The following is a 19,942-nucleotide window of genomic DNA, read 5'->3' as shown; positions in this document are numbered from 1 at the left end:
GCAGTGGGAGGAACACTGTAGGGTAGACAGCTCCATAAATAGGGCAATGTAATCATAGAATCATAGAATATCAGGGTTGGAAGGGACCTCAGGAGGTATCTAGTCCAACCCCCTGCTCAAAGCAGGACCAATCCCCAGTTAAATCATCCCAGCCAGGGCTTTGTCAAGCCTGACCTTAAAAACTTCTAAGGAGATTCCACCACCTCCCTAGGCAACGCATTCCAGTGCTTCACCACCCTCCTAGTGAAAAAGTTTTTCCTAATATCCAACCTAAACCTCCCCCACGGCAACTTGAGACCATTGCTCCTTGTTCTGTCATCTGCCACCACTGAGAACAGTCTAGAGCCATCCTCTTTGGAACCGCCTTTCAGGTAGTTGAAAGCAGCTATCAAATCCCCCCTCATTCTTCTCCTCTGCAGACTAAACAAGTCCAGTTCCCTCAGCCTCTCCTCATAAGTCATGTGTTCCAGTCCCCTAAGGTGAGGTCCTACCTTTTACTGGACCAACCTCTGTTGGTGAGAGAGATGCGCTTTTGCAGAGCTCTGCTGCAGGTCTGGGACAGGAACTCCCAACATCACAGCAATAGGTAACTGTCATACACATACAGCTAAGGGTAGCCTAAAATCCCTCCTTTACCTGGAAGGGGTTAAGAAGCTCAAATACCCTGGTTGGCACCTGACCAAAAGAACCAATAAGAAAAAAAAAATACTTTCAAATCTGGGCGGGGGCGGGGGCGGTTTTGTTTGTGCTCTCTTTGTTGTTCTCTCTGGGACAGAGAGGGACCAGGGCAGGAAAAACCATCTCCTAAAACTTTACCTAAAATAAGCATCTAAGATTACAAAAATTGTAAATAAAGGCAAAAAAATGTGTTAGGTTATCTTTTGTTTTAGCTTGTGAATTTTCCCTGTGCTAAGACGGAGTTTTATTCCTGTTTTTGTAACTTTGAAGTTGAGCCTAGAGGGGAATCCTCTGTGTTTTAAATCTTTTTATTACCCTGTAAAATTACCTTCCATCCTGATTTTACAGAGGTGCTTCTTTTTTCTTTATAATAAAGTTCTTCGTTTAAAAACCTAATGGCTTTTTAGTGTCCTTAAAAACTCAAGGGTCTGGTCTGTGCTCACTTTGTTAACCTATTGGTTAGTATATTATTCTCAAGCCTCCGCAAAAAAGGGGGTGAAAGGGCTTGGGGGGATACTTTGGGGAACAAGGGACTCCAAGCGGCCCTTTTCCTGAATCTTTGTCTATACCACTTGGTGGTGGAAGCAATACCGTACGAGGACAAAAAAACAATTTGTGCCTTGGGAAAGTTTTTTAACCTAAACTGGTAAAAATAAGCTTAGGGGGTCTTTCATGTGGGTCCCCACATCTGTACCCCAAAGTTCAGAGTGGGGAGGAAACCATAACAGTAACGGTGGAAGAGCAAACTTCTTCCTTTATCTCCACTTACCAATCACATTGCAAGTGTTGGACATTACATCACCCCTCTGGGGATTGGCTGGGTGATGTTGCAGGACCAGGCCCTGTGCAACGCGCCCTGCCCACACGCATGTGGACCCTGATCTCTACAGTCCTGGTTCATCTTGTCGGTTGTCCCCAGCATGAGAGTGCTGCTGATAATCTTAGCTCGCACAGACACCCGGCCTCCAGCACGCTGCTTAGCAATCCCCTATTTATAACTCACCCTCCCAGTCATCTTCCCAGACAGTGGTACTTTCTCACCTTAGAATCTATGAACCCCCTACGCTAACCATACCCCCATTACAACCTTAGCTTTGCCGGAGCACTCTCCTTGACCTGCTGTTCTCGGCACGTTCAGTTGCTAACAAAACAGTGAAGTGAAAATCACAATGGGCCTCCCCACCGTAAACCATTTTTGTTGGTTTTCCAGGGCACCCGTTTATGGGGCAATTCCAGATAGAGCAGACTGAGAACGGTCGCACCCTGTTCACAGGCAGAATTTAGCAGCACTTGTTTCCTTGAGTGGTTCATGAGGGGATGGGTCACATCTGTTCTCTTTCGATCTGGGGAGGGCGGAGGCAGGAGCCTTGTCTATAAAAACCTGCCCCGGCACATTCGTTTCCCAGCTGGGCTTTGGTTGGAGCGATGGAGCCAGCTGGGTTTGGCCAAGACAGGACCATGCAAGGCTGGATCATGAGGCATCTCTGCTCCCTCCTGGCCACAACACTGCTGACGATGAGCCTGGTGCAGGGTGAGTGTGGGGTGGAGTGGAGATGGGAGACGGGGCCCTACTTCCCCAGGATGAGAGAGAGATATGGGCTTCCAGGAGAGGGAATTGGGCTAGTTAATAACTGGGGGATCCAACCCTTTCATCCTTCATAGATGCCCCTGTTCATCTAGCCCCTAGCTCTGCATTCACTCCTGAGCCACCCCATTCAGATCAATGGGGATTGTGGACTCTGGAATCTACAGAGGGCAATCTGAAGAGTGACTCTGCTAAGATTTTTAACTGTTGCTAAGGATAGTTTCAGGAGGGTGTGGCCTGAGAACTGTGGGTGAAGGTACCGACACCCATTCCCCCAGACACATTGTGTCAGACCCCAGCAGTGACACCCCCAACATCCTAATATCTTTCCCTTCTCGTTCTTCACTCCCTGGGTGCCCAGGGTGCTCAGAATCAAACAGGTAAGACACACAGCGAAAAGCCAGCCTCACCTACCCTGGGTATGTGGAATGAGAATGAGGCTGGGAGCCAGGAATTCTGGGTCCTATCCCAGCTGTGGGATGGAAGTGGGGTCTAGTGGGTTAGAGCAGGAGGGATCAGGTGGTGTCATTGGGGTTAGGGACAGGGGTTAAAGTTACCATAGGGTTAAGGTTATAATGAGGTCAGGATGTTATAGCATGAGAGTTATAAGGGGGGTGAGGGTCTGAGTTGAAATGTGGGCTTTCTTTCTTTCTTTCTTTCTTTCTTTCTTTCTCACATCGTGGCAGAATGAAGAAGTTAAAGTTCTACCAAGATGGCTTGTATTTACTTAACTGACCTATGTAAATAATATTTTGATCTTTAAGTGCCCTGGGACTATGCCCATGAATTGCAAGGGAATCCAGATTTTTCTGCCTCCCAGAATTAGCCTTGTGATTTTAATGGGATGCAGAGTTCTCTTTTTTGAGTTTCCGGTGCCCCTTTATATTAACCTAGGCCTAGCCTTGATGATTAACCCTATAGTCATGATAACCTTAACCTAATCTCCATGGCAGTCTCAACCCCATAATAATGCTAGCCCTGTCTGCTCTTTCTTCATGCCCTAAGTGGTTGAGATACAAACATGCCCAAACTCACCCAGCCACATGCTGTCAGGGGTAATATGTCTGTACCCGACCATGTACAATGAAAGGGGTGTGTGGGGTCTCTGAGATTGAGCTGATTGCTGTGGTTATTACGAGATGTCTCTGGCCTGTGTCATAGCAGGGGTCAGACTAGCTGATCACAATGGTGCCTTCTCACCATAGAATCTATGAACCCCCCTAAGCTAACCTTACCCCCATTACAACCTTAGCTTTGCCAGAGCACTGTCCTTGGCCAGCTATTCTTGGCACATTCAGTTGCTAACAAAAGAGGGAAGTGAAAATCACAGTGGGCCTCCCCACCATAAACCTTGATTGTTGCACATTTTTGTTGGTTTTCCAGGACGCCCGTTAAAGGGCAATTCTAGGTAGAGCAGACTGAGAACGGTCAAACCCTGTTCACAGGCAGAATTTAGCAGCACTTGTTTCCTTGAGTGGCTCATGAGGGGATGGGTCACACCTGTTTTCTCTCGATCTGGGGAGGGCGGAGGCAGGAGCCGTGTCTATAAAAACTTGCCCTGGTACATTCGTTCCCCAGCCGGGCTTTGGTCGGAGCAATGGAACCAGCTGGATTGGCCAAGACAGGACCAGGCGAGGCTGGATCATGAGGCATCTCTGCTCCCTCCTGGCCATAGCACTCCTGGTGACGAGCCTGGCGCTGGGTGAGTGTGGGGTGGAGTGGAGATGGGAAACGGGGCCCTACCTCCCATGGGGAGGGGAGAGGTATACTGGCTTGTGGAGAAGGGCCTCAGAACTGTGAGTGAAGCTATTGGCACACATTCCCTCAGACATAGCGTGTCAGACACCAGGAATGACTGTATCACCCCCCTTCCCCACAGACACACAGTCATAGCTTTCTTTTCTCTTTGTTTGCTCCATGGGTGCTCCAGTGAATCTGAATCCGGCAGGTCAGACATCCACAGCAAAATGCCAGCGTTACCTGCCCTGGTCATTTGGAATGAAAATTACGATGGGAGCCAGGACTCCTGGGTCCTATCCTGGCTGCACAAATGGAGTGGGGTCTTGTGTGTTAGAGCAGGGGGACAAGGCAGTATCATTGGGTTAGGGTTAAGGTTATCGTTGGGTTAGGCTTAAGGGTATCATTGGGTGAAGGTTATCATTGGGGGTATAACAAAATTTATTAGGGAGGTTAAGGTCATTGTCTAGTTTTCATTTGATATCATTTCCAATTCTTTCTTTCTTTCTTTCTTTCTTTCTTTCTTTCTTTCTTTCCCACCTAGTGGCAGAATGAAGACAGGATGAGTTAAAGTTTTACCGAGATGGCTTCTGTTAATTTATTTAATTGGCCTATGTAAATAACACTTTTATATTTAAGTGGCCTTGTCCCCAGTCCCATGATATCTTTAACCTAACCTCCGTGGTAACCCCACCCCCAATAATCCCAGCGCTGCCTGCTCTTTCTTCGGTCCCTAAGCGCTTGCAACATAAACATGCCCAAACTCACCCAGCCACGTGCTGGCAGGGACATTATCTCTGTGCCTGACCACGCACACTGAAGGGGACTCGTGGGGACTCTGAGGCTCAGCTGATTGTCGAATTATTGTGAGACGTTTGTGTGGGGAACGAGTTTAGAGCTTGGTGACGTAGGCTGTTGTCTTCCAAAACTGATGGGGAGTCTGAAAAGTGGACGTCCGTGGAGACAGCCTCTGTTTACTGTCTGGACGAGATGCAGGCTGGAGAGTCATAAAGACAAATGAACCCCCAGAGAGTGCTCAGAAGAGATGTCACCCCACACCCTGGGCAAAGAGGCAATAGCTTGTGATTGGATAAGAGAAGGAGATGGCACCTGGGAAGCCAGCAGCTGGTGCCTGGGAGAGTTGCCCCCGCTGGGCACAGGCAAGGCTCCCCTCCCCACCACCCCACTGGCAGCAGGAGGTTTTTGTGCAGCCCAGACACTGTGGGTCACCCTGAAAAGTGTCCCAGTGCTCATGGGAGTTGGAATGAGACAGCTAAGGTGCCCAGAGTAAAACGCCAGTGTTACCTGCCCTGGACATGTGGAACCAGAGTGTGGCTGGGAACCAGGACTCCGGGTTCTATCCCAGGCTCTAGGAGGGGAACGAGTTGGTCTCCTATCGTCAGGTAGTGTTTATAATTATTTACACTCTCCCCACTTTAGCTCCCTTGCCCGGGGATAATGCCAGTTTCCTTCTTTTCTTCCCAGGCTGTGGCAAGCGTTCGGTCTCAGGGCGCATCTTCAGTGGTCAAGATGCCAAGGACAGGGCCTGGCCCTGGCAGGTCAGCGTGCAGCAAAACGGCTTCCACATCTGCGGCGGCTCGCTCGTCTCTGAGAGCTGGGTGGTGTCAGCAGCTCATTGCTTCAATCTGTGAGTACCCCAGGCAGGGCAGAGACAGTGACCGCGGCTGCTCTGGAAGGACTCCCTCTCCCGTTCCACTGGCTTCCTGGTGTGCAACATCCCTTTGTGGATGTTCCCCAGCCGCTCCACCCCAGAGCTGCCTGCATCTCAGGCATTGCTGGGCAACTGTTCCCAAATTGGATATTTTGCATCCAGGTCCGTAGCCATTTCAGCATATCGGGTGCAGCTGGGTGAGAAACGGATTGTCAGTGAGACCCCAACCAAGTCGTTCTCATCGGTGAAGCGGATCATCCCCCATCCCAATTACAACAGTAACAGTTTCCTTGCCGACATCGCCCTGGTGGAGCTGGAGAAGCCGATTGCATTCACGGCCTCCATCAGCCCCGTGTGCCTGCTTGACGCCTCCGTCCGTGTGCCCTCTGGGAAACCCTGCTGGGTGACTGGTTGGGGGAACACTCTCCCACAAGGTGAGGCAGATTCGTAGCTGTTAGAGAGGGGAAGGGCAGGGGAAGGTCCCAGCACCGGATGAAGGTAACAGGCTGGGTGATTTTGTAGCCCCATATGTACACAGATAGACTGAAAGATACACAGTTACATGGTTATACAGCCAGGGTTACACTGTTATATGGTTATACAGGCATAGCATTACAACTGTACACATATACACGTACAGGTGGGGATGTGATATATGCCCATAATCTCATGACTGGTGTGGAGAAAGGGACTGGGGAAATGTTATTTACCCCTTCACCTATTCTTAAAGCCCAACATCAATATGAGTCATCAAAATTATAAAAAAGTAAAAGAAAAATTGAATTCTGCCAAGCCTAGTTATACAGATATGCAGTTCGACAGGCACATTTATACAGTTAGACGGTGATATAACTGCAGCTCTATGCTTGTGATTCTAAACGCACAGTTATGAACCCTTCCTAAGTGTGATATTAAGGGCTGGTCTACACTACCGTGCTAAATCAATCTGTTACACACGTTCATTTACATGAATAACATAACTGAAGTCGATGCGGTTAGATCCACTTAATGCGGTGTCTACACTGTGCTGTGTCGACGAGAGAGCGTCTCCCGTTGACTTCCCGTACGCTTCTCGGGGAGGTGGAGTACACAAATCGATGGGAGAGTGCTCTTACATCGATTTAGTGTGTCTTCACTAGACCCGCTAAATCGACACTCGCTGCAGCGATTGCAGGAGTGCCGATCTACCGGTGAGTGTAGACATGCCCTATGACACAATCTAGTTACTCCGGTATCTCTGGCCGTGCCAATGCTCCTATTTTGCTTTAAACCTGTGTCATCCCATTTTATCTTAGCTCATTTCTGAACAGGTTTAAGCTCACCTAAAAATAGCCACTCTCAGGGCTACACTTCACAAAGATAGTGCACCAGTTTGGCTTCGATGTGTTTTATGTGTGTGTGTTTGAGCAACGTCACCATCTAGTGGCTGCAGCTCACATGGGAGATTCAGTTCCCGGCACAATGAATGGATGTTCCTATTTGGGGGTTGGGGGGTTGTATGTGGGCCCTAATATGGTTTTAGAACACTCCTATTGATGTAGATGGCACCAGTATATTTACCGATGCTGGTTCTAGACCAATAGGAAGCAGTGTCAGAGGTGGCCGCCAGCTGGCATCCAGCATTATCAAATCACACACCTAGTTATATCCTTACTGCCATGTGTATAGTGCTGGCCTGGAACTGAGCAGCATCTCCTCTGAGATTAAAACCCACTGAACCAAATCAGGGCCAACTTTGTGTAGACAAGGCTCAAAATTTTAAAACACTCATGCCATGTGAGTCACCCTACCCTCGGGCCTTTCATTTCAGTGAATTCTCCCCGAGCGGAGATTCTGCAGGAGCTGGAGGTGCTCACCATAGACTCCACAGTCTGCAACAATTGCTACTGGGAAGGATTACAAAAGCCAGAGGGTAACAAACCCATTAAAGATGACATGATGTGTTCTGGGTCCATGGAAGGCTATAAAGGGACTGCCTGGGTGAGATTCTCTGTCTGAGATCAGGGCCCCCACTATTCCTGGCCCTTTCGCCCTGTTCACTTGGTAGTGTGTGTCGGGGGCAGGGGGTGACCCATCATACAGTGGGCCTGGATGGAGGGGCTGAGCCGTGATTTCACTCCCCAGTGTTTAGACAAGTCAGCCCTTGGAATTGAGGATGTGTCATACAGTATGAAGTCAGCAGGGTTCGTCCATTCAGTCTGACCTCCTGTATAACCCAACCCACAACCGCACCCAGTTACCCCTTTCCTGAGCCCAGAGACTTGTGTCTGGGTAAAGCATCTCCCAGAAAGGGAGCCAGTGGGATATGAAGCCATCAATAGATGGAGAATCCAACACGGCCCTTGTGGACGATGGAGGCTGGTCCCTCCTTCAACCCTATTTCTTTCCCTGTCTCCAGGGTGACTCTGGGGGACCCCTGGAGTGTGAACAAGGCAGGACCTGGTACCTTGCTGGGATTGTGAGCTGATCACGGTCGGAAGAAGTGAATGGGGTACTTACTATTTCTCCCGATTACCCTGCAGTCTACAACCGCCCGAATGCCCACAACGATTGGATCCAGAAGAATGTGCCTGGTGTGACTTTCAGAGTGGTGAACTTCACTCCGCGCAGTCTCCGTCTATCTACCAGCATCACTTGCAATGGTGCTGGTCCCTCTGCCACAATCCCCAGGCTCCTTCTCCTTGCTGTGCTTTTGCGGCTGACTCTCTGACCCCTCTCCTCGAGTGGGACCCCATCCCACACCAGGCCTTCCTCGCCCTCCATGCACATTGACCATGACACTTGTGTGATCAGTTATAGTTTTCTAAACCTGAATTTTATAATCAAATTTAAGTTAGATTTAATATGATCACTGTTTTGTTAGTTTGGCTCCCCTGGTTATTACCTGGCAATAAATAACTTTTATGGTTAAGCTGGTTGCTTCTCTCTCTCTCTGTCTCCCCCTTGGGGTGTTTTTTTGTCTTCCTCATTCGCTCTGCAGCAACGCTCCTCATCCCTAAGCTAAAGATCCCTGCAGCGCCCCAAAATCCCATGGGGTTTGCTCATCAAGTGGGTTACGACCAGAACCATAGTAACGTGAAAGCGGGGATAGGGACTTGCTGAACCTGGGGCCTATGGGGCCTTTGCTTCGATCCGTGAGTACCCCAGGCAGGGCAAAGACAGTGACTGCAGCTGCTCTGGAAAAATTTGCTTTCCCTTTTCACTGGCTTCCTGGTGCGCAGCATCACCGTGTGGCTGTTCCCCAGCCACTCCACTCCAAAGGTCGCTGAATCTCAGCACTGGGTGAGCCATCCCCATGTGGCGTTATGTGTGTCTGTTTCCCAGCTGCCCTACCCCAGAGGTGGCTGCATTTCAGCACCACACAAGCAATCCCCCTGTGGTATCACTATGCAGCTCTTCCCCAATGGTGTTTTCTTGTATTCAGACCTGTGGTCAGTTCAGTACATCGGGTGCAGCTGGGCGAAAACCAGATTTTCGATCAGACCCGCAACCAGACGTTCTCATCGGTGAAGTGGATCATCCTCCATCCCAGTTTTGACAGTGCCCCTCACCAGTCCGACATTGCCCTGGTGGAGCTGGAGAGTCTGATTTTGCTCAAGGCCACCATCAGCCCGTGTGTCTGCTTGATGCCTCTGTCCGTGTGCCGGCTGGGACACCCTGTTGAGTGACAGGCTGGGGAACCCGTTTACCACAAAATGAGTAAAACTTGTAGGCATTAGAGAGGGGAAGAGCAGGGGAAGAACCCAGCACCAGGTGAAGGTTACAGGCCGGGTGATGGCAGCCTCATATGTTCACAGATGAACTGAGAGTTATATGGTTATAGAATCATAGAATTGTAGGACTGGAAGGGACCTCGAGAGGTCATCTAGTCCAGTCCCCTGCACTCATGGCAGGACTCATTATTATTCGGGCACTGTTACAGTTAGATGGCTATGCAGCCATTGTTACACAGTTACATGGTGGGGTGCACTAGAGGTCTATAAAATCATGACTGGTGTGGAGAAAGTGAATAAGGAAGTGTTATTTACCCCTTCACATAACACAAGAACCTATGAAATTAACAGGCAGCAGGTTTAAAACAAACATAAGGAAGCATTTCTTGATAGAAAACGTAGCCAATCGATGGAACTCTTTGCCAGAGAAAGTTGTGCCGGCCAAAAGTATAACTGGGTTCCAAAAAAAAGGAGATAAGTTCATGGAGGGTAGGTCCATCAGTGGCTATTAGCCAAGATGGTCAGGGGTGCAACCCCATGCTCTGGGTGTCCCTAAACCTCTGTCTGCAAGAGGGTGGGACTGGACAACAGGGCATGGATCACTCAAAACTGCTCTGTTCTGTTCATTCCCTCTGAAGCGTCCGGCATTGGCCACAGTTGGATAGATGGATCACTGGTCTGACCCAGTGTGGCAATTCTTACGCTCATGGTTATACAGCCAGAGGTGTATGGTTACAGAGTTATGCTGTTATACAGGTGTGGTTCTATTGTTTTACAGTTATAGGATTGTACAGTTACATAGTTATGCAGGTACAGTTATACAGTTGTACAATTATATGGTTATATGGTCACCGTTCTATCTAATGATATTGGTAAATTATACAGTATAGGATTGTACAGACGCAGTTATATGGTTAAATAATTATACAGTTGTACAGCTATACAGCCACAGTTATACCTTGAAAAAGGTCCAATTATACAATTGTACAAAAACAACGAGGAGTCCTTGTGGTACCTTAGAGACTAACACATTTATTTGGGCATAAGCTTTCGTGGGCTAAACCCCACTTTGTCAGATGCATGGAGAGAAAAATACAGTAGGCAGTGTGACCAAGTTCTTCCTCTGCCTTGGCGGGTCCTGCGCTTATTGGCGGATTTGATCGCCTCAGAGATTCACGGCAGCCCTCAGTTTGGCCACTTTTGCTAGTGGCCCAAACCTGCCGTTCACTCAGCTACCCTCATCACTGGCCAGCATGGGAAAAAGGAAGAACAATCCCTGCAGTCTCTGCTGATCCACCATGTGGGTCGGGGAACAGCCCAGAGACCTTCCCCTCTGGTGGAACCCACAGTCCAGGTCGACTCCTCCTGTGTCTGACCAGGAGTTGGGAGGTTTGCGGGGAACCCAGGCCCGCCCTCGACTCCGGGTTCCAGCCCAGGGCCCTGTGGACTGCAGCTGTCTAGACTGCCTCCTGGAACAGCTGTATGACAGCTACAATGCCCTGGGCTACTTCCCCATGGCCTCCTCCCAACACCTTCTTTATCCTCACCATAGGACCTTTCTCCTGGTGTCTGATAATGCTTGTACACCTCAATCCTCCAACAGTCCGCGTTCTCACTCTCAGCTCCTAGTGCCTCTTGCTCCCAGCTCCTCACACACACACCACAAACTGAAGTGAGCTCCTTTTTAAACCCAGGTGCCCTGCTTAGCCAGCCTGCCCTAATTGATTCTAGCAGCTTCTTAATTGGCTCCAGGTGTCCTAATTAGCCTGCCTGAATTTGTTCCAGCAAGTTCCTTCTTGTTCTGGAACTGCCCCTGTTACCTTACCCAGGGGAAAAGGACCTGCTTAATCTGGGGCTAATACATCTGTCTTCTAACACTTACCTGGCAGGGGAGATACCATGGTTACGAAGGTGGTTCTCCCAGGGCGAGGCTCATCCATTGCACTGCGGGTGTGCTGACCCTTGCGATTTCCCCAAATGCGGGAAACTTGACTGCATAATTTGTGGTAGTGGGGGACTGCATTCGTGCTGTCCCCTGGTTAAAAAAAAAAAAAAACACGCTCCTGTAGCCATCTGGCCTGACCCTGTCACAGCAGGTATAAATACTAAGCATATGAAAAGATGGGAGTTGCCTTACCAAGTGGGGGGGTCAGTGCTAACGAGGCCAATTCAATCAGGGTGGATGTGGCCCATTCCCAACAGTTGACAAGAAGGGGTGAGTATCAACAGAGGGAAAATTACTTTTTGTAGCGACCCAGCCACTCGAGTGTTTTTTCGGGCCTAATTTGATGGTGTCCAGTTTGCAAATTAATTCCAGTTCTGCAGTTTCTCATTGAAGTCTGTTTTTGAAGGTTTTTTTGTTGAAGAATTGCCACTTTTAAGTCAGTTATTGAGTGTCCAGGGAGATTGAAGTGTTCTCCGACTGGTTTTTGAATGTTACAATTCTTGATGTCTGATTTGTGTCCATTTATTCTTTTGCGTAGGAGACTGTCCGGTTTGGCCAATGTACATGAAACTACAGAACTTAGCTGAAAACCCAGAATTTTGCACAGCTGTGAAAATTTAAATCGATAAAAATTGAATCAAAAATCTCAAAACTCAGCATCGGTATCATCTGTCAAAATTATTTAAAAAAATAAGATTTCGATTCTGACAAGCCTGGTTATAATCATTTGCATTTGTGCAGGCTCTGTTATATGGTTAGACACTGGTGTAACTGCAGCTCTGTAGTTTACACAGTTATGCATCCTTTTTAGGTGTGATGTTCAGATGCAATCTAGTTACTGCAGTACCTCAGGCCGTATGGATGCTCTTATTTTACTTTAAACCTGTGTCAGCCCATGTTGCCTTAACTCATTTCAGAGCAGGTTTCAGCTAAACTAAAACTAGCCATTCCCTGGGTTTACACAAAGAGGGTTTGGCTTCAGTCTGGTGTGCGGGTGAGCAATGTTGCCATCTAGTAGCTGCAGGTCACATGGGGGATTCAATTACTGGCACAAGGAAAGGATGTTCAAATATGGGGCGGGGGAGAGGGGGTGCGTGTATGTGTGTATGCATTCATGTGACCTAATCTGGGTTTCAAACCACTCCTACTGGTGTAGTTGGCACCTGTATATTTACCGTTGCCGGCTCTAGACCAAGAGGTAGCAGTGTCAGAGGCGGCCCATCAGCTGGTACCCAACATTGTCAAATCACACACCTAGTGGTATCCTCATGGCCATATGTGTAGCCCTGACCTGGAACTGAGCAGCATCTGCTCAGAGATTTAAACCCATTGAACCAAACCAGGGCAAACTGTGTGTAGACAAGGCTCAACATTTTCAAATGCAACCTACAGGCCTTGAGTGCCAAAGGGATTTAGGCACCTAATGGTGAAGATGGGCTCCTAATGGCATATTCCAACGTAGCTGTGCAGGTTAGGTGCCTAACTCCCATGGACGCTCTGTTAGACTTAGGATCCAAAGTGCCAGCTGCTGTAGGTGCCTTGGAGCTTTTTAAAACCCCACTGGACACCTTCCTGTTTCCATAGGTGCCCACATCCCTTTGACAATCTGGCCCCAGTGTCTATAATAAGACTTAGGCTCCTAAATCGGTTTGGGCCGGTAAAACTGAGAGGAGCAAAACTGAACAGAGCAACACCCTGCATCACCAGGGGCTGAAGCCAAAGCCTGAGCAAATTAGCTTCCCAGTGCCCCTGGGCGTGGGGCCCCAGGCAATTGCCCTGCTTGCTACCCTCTAAAGCTGGCCTTGGCACAACTGAGCTGTGGAGGGGGCTCAGAAAGAAAAACGTTGAGAACCCCTGCATTAGACCCCCCTCCCCTTCCAAAGGCGGGGATAGAACCCAGGAGTCCTGGCTCCGAGCTGCCGTGTTATAACACACTGGACGCTGCTCCCCTGCCAGAGCTGGGAACTTTGTATAGAGCTTTAACGTGACAGCTTTTTATGTGACTTCCACTCATGCCCCATGAGTTACCCAGCCCTCGGGCCTTTCGTTCCAGTAAGTTCTTCCCTATCGAAGATGCTGCAGGAGGTGGAGGTGCTCACCGTAGACTCCAAGGTCTGCAACAGTCGCTTCCGTGAAGCATTAAAAAAGCCTGCGGATTACAGCCCCATCAAAGAGGACATGTTGTGTGCCGGGTACATGGAAAAAAGGCTTTGCTCCGGTGAGATTCTCTGACAGATCTGGAGACCTCCCTTTCTGCCCGGTGCAGCACAGATCCCCAATGAGATAAGGGCCCTCATTGCTCCTGGCCCCTTGTCCCTGTTGACTTGGTGTTGTGTTTCGGGGGGAACCACCAAACAGTGGGCATGGATGGAGGGGCTGAGCCCTGAGTTCATTCCCCAGAGTTAGACAGGGCACCTTGTGGCTTGAGGATGCGCCATAGAGTATAAAGTCAGCAGGGTCCATCAGCCCATTCAGTCGGGCCTACTGTATAACCCAGCCCACAACTGCACCCAGTTACCCCTTCACTGAGCCCCAAGGTTTGTGTCTGGGTAAAGCCAGCGGGGATGTGAAACCATCAAGAGATGGAGAATCCACCACTGATCTTGTGGATGAAGGAGGCTGGACCCCACCCTCAAATCCTATTTCTTTCCCTGTCTCTAGGGTGACTTTGGGGGACCCCTGGTGTGCGAACAGAATGGGACCTAGTACCTTGGTGGGATTGTGAGCTGGTTACTGAGGATGACAGTGAATGGGGTAACCAGTGTTGCTGACGGTTGCCCTGGGGTTTACAACCGCCCGAATGCCCACAATGAGTGGATACAAAAGAACGTGCCTGGTGTGACTTTCACGGTTGTGAACTTCCCTTCAAACAGTGCCCATTCCTCTGCCATAATCCCCAGGGTCCTTCTCCTCACTATACTTCTGTGGCTGACCCTGTGACCCCTCTTAGATTGGGTCCCCATCCCACACCAGCACTTCCTCTCCCTTTGTGCACATAGACCATCTCACCTGCGGCACTAGGCCTGGGTATTCACACACTACACACTGTGGTAACAATCTTTGTGCAAAATACCCCTTATGAGATATCATTTGAAAACTAATAACTATGTAATCGTTCATATCCTTGTGTGATGTATGTATGCGATGGGTGCTAAGAATTATGGAGATATGCTGGATGGTACCTAAAGTATGTTTATACCAGGTGTATTCGGTGGAGCTGTTAAACAGATTGATCCTAAGGGAAGGACTGTGTGTTTACCTCAGTTTACACAGAAGCAGCGTACAGACCTATCAAGCTAACAAGGGTGGAGGCAAACCTCACACTGACAAGTGGGGAGAAGACAGCCTGGTGTCTACAGGAGAGAGAAGCTCCATCAGGTTTTACTTTTCTGAAGGATCCATTTCAAAGGTTTATTGGTCTGAACCTTGTGTGATAACCAACTGAATTAACTGATTGGGTACAATCTTGCTGCATTAGAAAAGGGTACGGCGTGAGGTCATTTCTGAAAGCTAATGACCTCCTGGTGCTTAATATCATTGTGAAATGTCTGTCTAAACACTATATGAGGAAATATGGATACTTAATAATATTATGCTTTAAAGTCTGTGGCTAAACTGGGAGAAAGTTTCCTGCCCAGATAGGACTGGGGGCGGGGGGACAGACGGGACTCCTACGTACCTGTCTCCTATGTAAATTAAGCCTGGTAGAATCAAAACAATGGAAGCCCCATTTACACACAGGGGGAAGGAAAGCCCCCCAGGAAGGAAGAAAAGCCTGAGGCTGTCCTGCCTCTTGAAACAAGCTCGTTGAACTTTGGGAGATATAAGCCAGGAGAGAAGCCACCTTTGGCATCCATCACTACACTCACAGAGAAGGGAACAGAGCCCTTGCACGCTGAGAAAGATGGGTCCTTCAACCAAGGGTGGGGGCGTTGAAGGCTCTGGAAGTGAATATAGGTGAGAAACTTGCTTAGGCAAAGATCTTTCCCCTAGGCAGACAAGGGAACCAGCCCCTTGTGCTTCTGTGGTCGATCCTGCACAGACCCCCCCTGACTGAGATCAGGGCCCCCGTCACTCCAGGTGCTGCAGAGACTGACCACGAGCCCGGGCAGGGATGTGTCAGCCAGGGGTGGAGGTGGGGTGGGGGGTGAGGCTGTGGACTTTTGCAGGATGGGGCACAAGTGAAGGAGCGACTGAAGGGCAAACGATAAAGCCACTGTGCTCGGGGGCGGGGGATGTTTCTATAGCTCCCCCCCCATGTACTCCTCTTCCCCCCCACCACTTCCCCATCTGCCACCAAACTGCTGCAGGGGCAGGAAATCTCTCTGGTGCCCCCCGCGGTTGCCAGCGGTCTCCCACGCTGCTCTCCCTCCCATTGGCCTCCAGCAGCTGGGACGGTCTGCGATGCCTCCGTTTCCACTCTGGGGAAATGGGCGGCGGGGGCAGGTACCTGGAAGTAGAGGGGAGCAAGGGGCTGCCCTCACTGAGGTGCGGAAGAACGGGCCAGCCGGGGGGATTCTGACCCTAGAGCCCTGGCCACCTGTGGGCACCAAGCACAGGAGCTCGGGCGAGGTGATCACAACGGTCCCGGCTGGCTTGAGAATTGACATGTCTGTGTCTGGACTTCCGGATATGCCCCCGGACAGCATCCCAGAAAGGCAATTACAGCAAAGAGCAGGCCTGGCTCCTCGCCCTGATTTCTCCGCTGAAGAGAAACAGCTGGGATGTCAGATAAATCATGGGGAACCATCCTGCTGCCAATTCGGCTGCAAACCTCTGGGCCTCATAGCAGAGGGGAGGGGAGACAAGGGCCCGGGCTCAGAAGTGCAGGGGGCTTCTCATCAGAGAGCCGCAGGGTTAGGAGGGACCGCAAGGGTCATCTAATCCAACCCCCTGCCGAGATACAGGATTTGTTGTGTCTGAAGCATCCCTGACAGGTGGCTCCAGCCTCCTTTTAAAACCCTCCAGTGAAGGAGCTTCCATGACCCTCCCTAGGCAGGTCTGTGCCATGGTCCTGCGGTTCTTACCCACCGACTCACGCGACCCAAGTCAAGCCCCATCTTCAAACCCAGGGGCTGTCTGCTCTGCTCCCCAGAGGCTAAGCTGGGCTGTCCCAACCCAGGGCTCATGTGGAGCCGGCTCATGGGGGGCGCTGTGCTCCCAGCTGACCTCACTGCTGGTGCTGGCCATATTGCTAGCTAAAAGAGGATCGAGAGAGAATCGCAGACCCCCAAAGGAAGGGGAGGTGTCGACTGGAGGGGGCGATCCTGCCCCCCAGGGGAATAGACTGGGGGGAACAGCCCCCATCTGTTACCTGACCCACAGCTCTCTGTGCCAGTGTCCAAGATTTAATCCTGGGGAAACGAAAGTAAAACTTCAGCTGGTTTCTATTTCCTCCTGCCCAGCAGCCGGGCTCTGACCCCGAAGGAGATTGGCTCCCAGTCATGGGAGGGGTGTAGCCAGAGGCTATTAATAGCCACTGGTAGGCGGGGCTGGGAGCCAGGACTCCTGGGTTCTCTCATGCACTCTGGGAGAGGAGGGAAGTCTGGTGGGCTGGGAGCCAGGACTCCTGGGTTCTATTCCTAGCTTTAGGAGGGGAGTGGGGTCTAGTGGGTTAGAGTAAGGGGGCAGGGAGCCAGGACTCCTGGGTTCTGTCTTCTGTCTCCAGCTTTGGGAGGAGAGTGGGGGTGTGTCCCCGAGCTCCCTGGTGCTTTTTCTTTCATAAAATGGAGGTAAAATTGATCATCAAAACATTTTGCAATTTGTGGGGCAAGGAGCTCTCTGCTGCCCTCTAATGATAGAGATGAAGAGCCAGCGGGTGATGAGTCCAGGGATCAACTGGTTGTACCAGATACCCTGAAAAGGGTCATGCTATGATCTTAAAGTTACTGGACACTTCGGGGTTGCAAAAACCTTAGCCAAGCGAAAGGCGAATTTCTGCTGGGTGGATGTAGAAAACGGAGGCAGGAAATGTGAGGTGGCTTGAGACAAGCAGAGCCCCAACGTGGAGATAATCTTGTGGGGGCACCGACAGGGCACGATGCTGCTGACGTGGTTTGGACTTTGCCCGAGACAGAATCTAGCGGGGAACATTGGCTAGTCGCTATGGACACCTTCACAAACCAGCCCCTAAGAAATCCAGAGGCTGGGACGGTAGCCAAGGTCCCAGGGAATGAATCCTCACCAGGTCCGGGCTCCCAGGTAAGTTATGCACAGCTTGCGGGTGAAGCTTTGAGTCCAAAGTGTTTCAACAGGTTGGTGAGATTCTAGGGGTCCATTTTCCGGGTCGATCTAACTCTCAGGGTCGTTCAGCTCCAGATCAGGCTTCCCAGGGAGGTTGCGGGATCCCCGTCACTGGAGGCTTTTAAGAGCAAGTTGGATGAACCCCTGTCAGGGCTCAGCTAGATTTACTTGGCACTGCTTCTGCACAAGAGGCTGAACTAGGTGACCTCTTGAGGTCCCTTGCAGCCCCACAGCTCTATGGTTCTCTGTAAGGTCATGTGGGGAAACTGTTAGAAGCGGGGCCTGCTCGGGTCCCACAATGCTAGGGGAAAGAAGAGTAAGAGCCCAAAGCTGGATAAACCTGGGAGAGACCCTCCACAGCACTGACCTGAGTAAACGAAGTGGTGCGCAGGATAGAGATGGGTCCCAGGACTAACCCCAAAGCTACCCTAAGGACCATCTGAGGGCACATCGGGGGGGCAGGATTTCAGCTTGGCATCCCCCCAAATCTGAAAATGTAGCAGTGGAAGCTGAGGCTGGAAGGGTTGTGACATTGAGTCCTCCATTGGAACAGATAGGGCAGGGATTGTCAGAGGCTGCAGCTCTCGCAGACACAATAGGCGTTCCTCAGGGGCCCATTGAACCCAGCCGGGAACCCGGGAGCAGAATTTGATGCAAAACCATTTTATTTTTGACCACACATGATGGGGTGCAGCGTCCATATATGCAGTCACACACAGGGGGCACTGTGGAGCTGTAGGAGGGGCTACCTATAAACCCTACCCCACTTAGACTGCCCATCTTCTAGTGATCCAATCCCAAACATCCTTGATCTGCATGTCCAAACACTGCCCCCTAGAGGTGCCTTGGAGCAGTGCCCCTCTTCTCCAAGTGATTAGTTCAGGCTCTCTGCAGACTCTGGCAGCGTCGCTGCACCAGTTACACTTGTGCCAGTTCACACCTCTCTGTGAAATCAGCCCAGGCTCTCTGGAGATGTAGCAAGTGTTGCCCTGTGGGTCACATACCGGGCAGTTCACACCTCTCCAAGCAATCAGCTCAGGCTCTCTGCAGACTCAGCCAGTGTTGCTCTCAGTCACACTCAGGGCAGCTCTCCCTTCTCATTGCAACAGGGTCAGGCTCTCTGCAGACTCAGGCACGCGGGCATTGCTGATAGGTCTCAGATCCTCTCCCATCTCCGTCTCACACTGTCCACAGACAGTGGAGGGTTTCACTGCTGGGTGAACGGAGGAGGGAGAGATGGGGGACATCCCAATGGAAGGGGGGTCACAGTGACATCAGGAGAGTAGTGAAGAAAAGCATGTAGGTGCTGAAGGAGGGTCTGGCATCATTTATTCCAGAGGTGCTGTTCTCCATGGTGGTGGCTTGGCCCCCAGAGACCATGTGCCCCCATATCCATTCACCATAGGCCACTATCTGGACATAGACACTGGGACGATTGGGCTGGCCACAGCCATCCCCGCAACTCACAATCCTCATCAGGAACCAGGTCCCATTGCAGTAACAGGCCAGCGGCCCCCCAGAGTCACCCTGGAGGATCAGATAAATTGGGATTAGTGAGGGCCTTCCCCTTCGTCCCCATCCCCAAGCATCCACAATCCAGCCCCTTAGGTCTATAGGCATATGGGCCATCCTATGCCTCCCGACCCATATATTTTGTCCACACCAACATGAGAAGTGAAAGGAGCATGGTGTGCTTTCCCCACGCACTTTCCCTGAAGAAGGCACTGGTGGTAGAGGTGGTATCCCCCACTACCTTCACAGGTGCTGGGGTGGCTCTTCCTCTCCTGCCCTACACAGAGACCACTGTCAGGGCTCCCCAGAGCAGTGGGGCTGGGAGTTAACACCCTCCATATTGAGGCATGGGGCATTTTCCCATCTCAGAGCGACTGGCTCAGGCTTTCTGCAGATTCAGGCAGGCCTCAGTTACCCTCGAGCCACATTGTCCCTCTTTTCTACCCAACCACAAAAGTTCTACTATTACTTTGATAAAAAATAAAAGCTGGAGCTCTGCCCTAATCACAGGACTCCAGGAGCTGGGGCCTAGGCATGGCGCTGTGACTCCGCATGGCTCTAAAAGCCAGAGCCGCACCTGCCAACTCGAAGGAAGCTGGGTCCAGAGCTCCCGGGCTGCAGCAGCCTTTCTACTCACTGCAGTGCCTAGATGGTGACAGGGAGCCACACTGGGGCTCACCTGCATCCAGCCAGCCCAAACACCTCCCTCACCTGACAGGAGTCCCTCTGCCCTTTGGTGTAGCCGGCACAGATCATGTCTGGTTTGACGGGGTCCCTGCCGATGTTCAGGTCTGGGTCGATGTTGTAGAGGGTGTTGCAGGCTGCAGTGCCGACCAGCTGAATCTGAACCTCCTGCA

The 19,942-nt window shown here is 50.7% G+C and overlaps 1 protein-coding gene, 1 non-coding gene and 1 pseudogene across 2 annotated transcripts; all 3 read left to right on the top strand.

Moving 5' to 3' along the window:
- The first annotated feature begins 2,103 nt into the window (after nucleotides 1-2,103).
- Nucleotides 2,104-7,670, top strand: LOC142072391 (serine protease 27-like). Its single transcript, XM_075129052.1, has 4 exons — nucleotides 2,104-2,209; nucleotides 5,486-5,648; nucleotides 5,835-6,106; nucleotides 7,483-7,670. The coding sequence occupies exons 1-4, from the start codon at nucleotides 2,104-2,106 to the stop codon at nucleotides 7,668-7,670; spliced, it is 729 nt and encodes a 242-aa protein (XP_074985153.1).
- A 353-nt stretch (nucleotides 7,671-8,023) lies between these two features.
- LOC142072390 (prostasin-like) lies at nucleotides 8,024-14,270 on the top strand (annotated as a pseudogene).
- On the top strand, nucleotides 11,260-11,423 carry LOC142072652 (U1 spliceosomal RNA). Its single transcript, XR_012669161.1, has one exon. It is a non-coding gene; the product is annotated as a U1 spliceosomal RNA (small nuclear RNA).
- Nucleotides 14,271-19,942: the final 5,672 nt, after the last annotated feature.

The sequence above is a fragment of the Caretta caretta genome, chromosome 6, assembly GCF_965140235.1.
Source record: "Caretta caretta isolate rCarCar2 chromosome 6, rCarCar1.hap1, whole genome shotgun sequence".
NCBI lineage: Eukaryota > Metazoa > Chordata > Testudines > Cheloniidae > Caretta > Caretta caretta.
This window is presented reverse-complemented; position numbering and strand designations above follow the sequence as displayed.

Coding starts and splice junctions, on each gene's coding strand:
- LOC142072391 (XM_075129052.1), top strand. CDS start 2,104: ATGGAGCCAGCTGGGTTTGGCCAAGACAGGACCATGCAAGGCTGGATC. Junction 2,210..5,485: donor GACGATGAGCCTGGTGCAGG/GTGAGTGTGGGG, acceptor TTTTCTTCCCAG/GCTGTGGCAAGCGTTCGGTC. Junction 5,649..5,834: donor GCAGCTCATTGCTTCAATCT/GTGAGTACCCCA, acceptor TTTTGCATCCAG/GTCCGTAGCCATTTCAGCAT.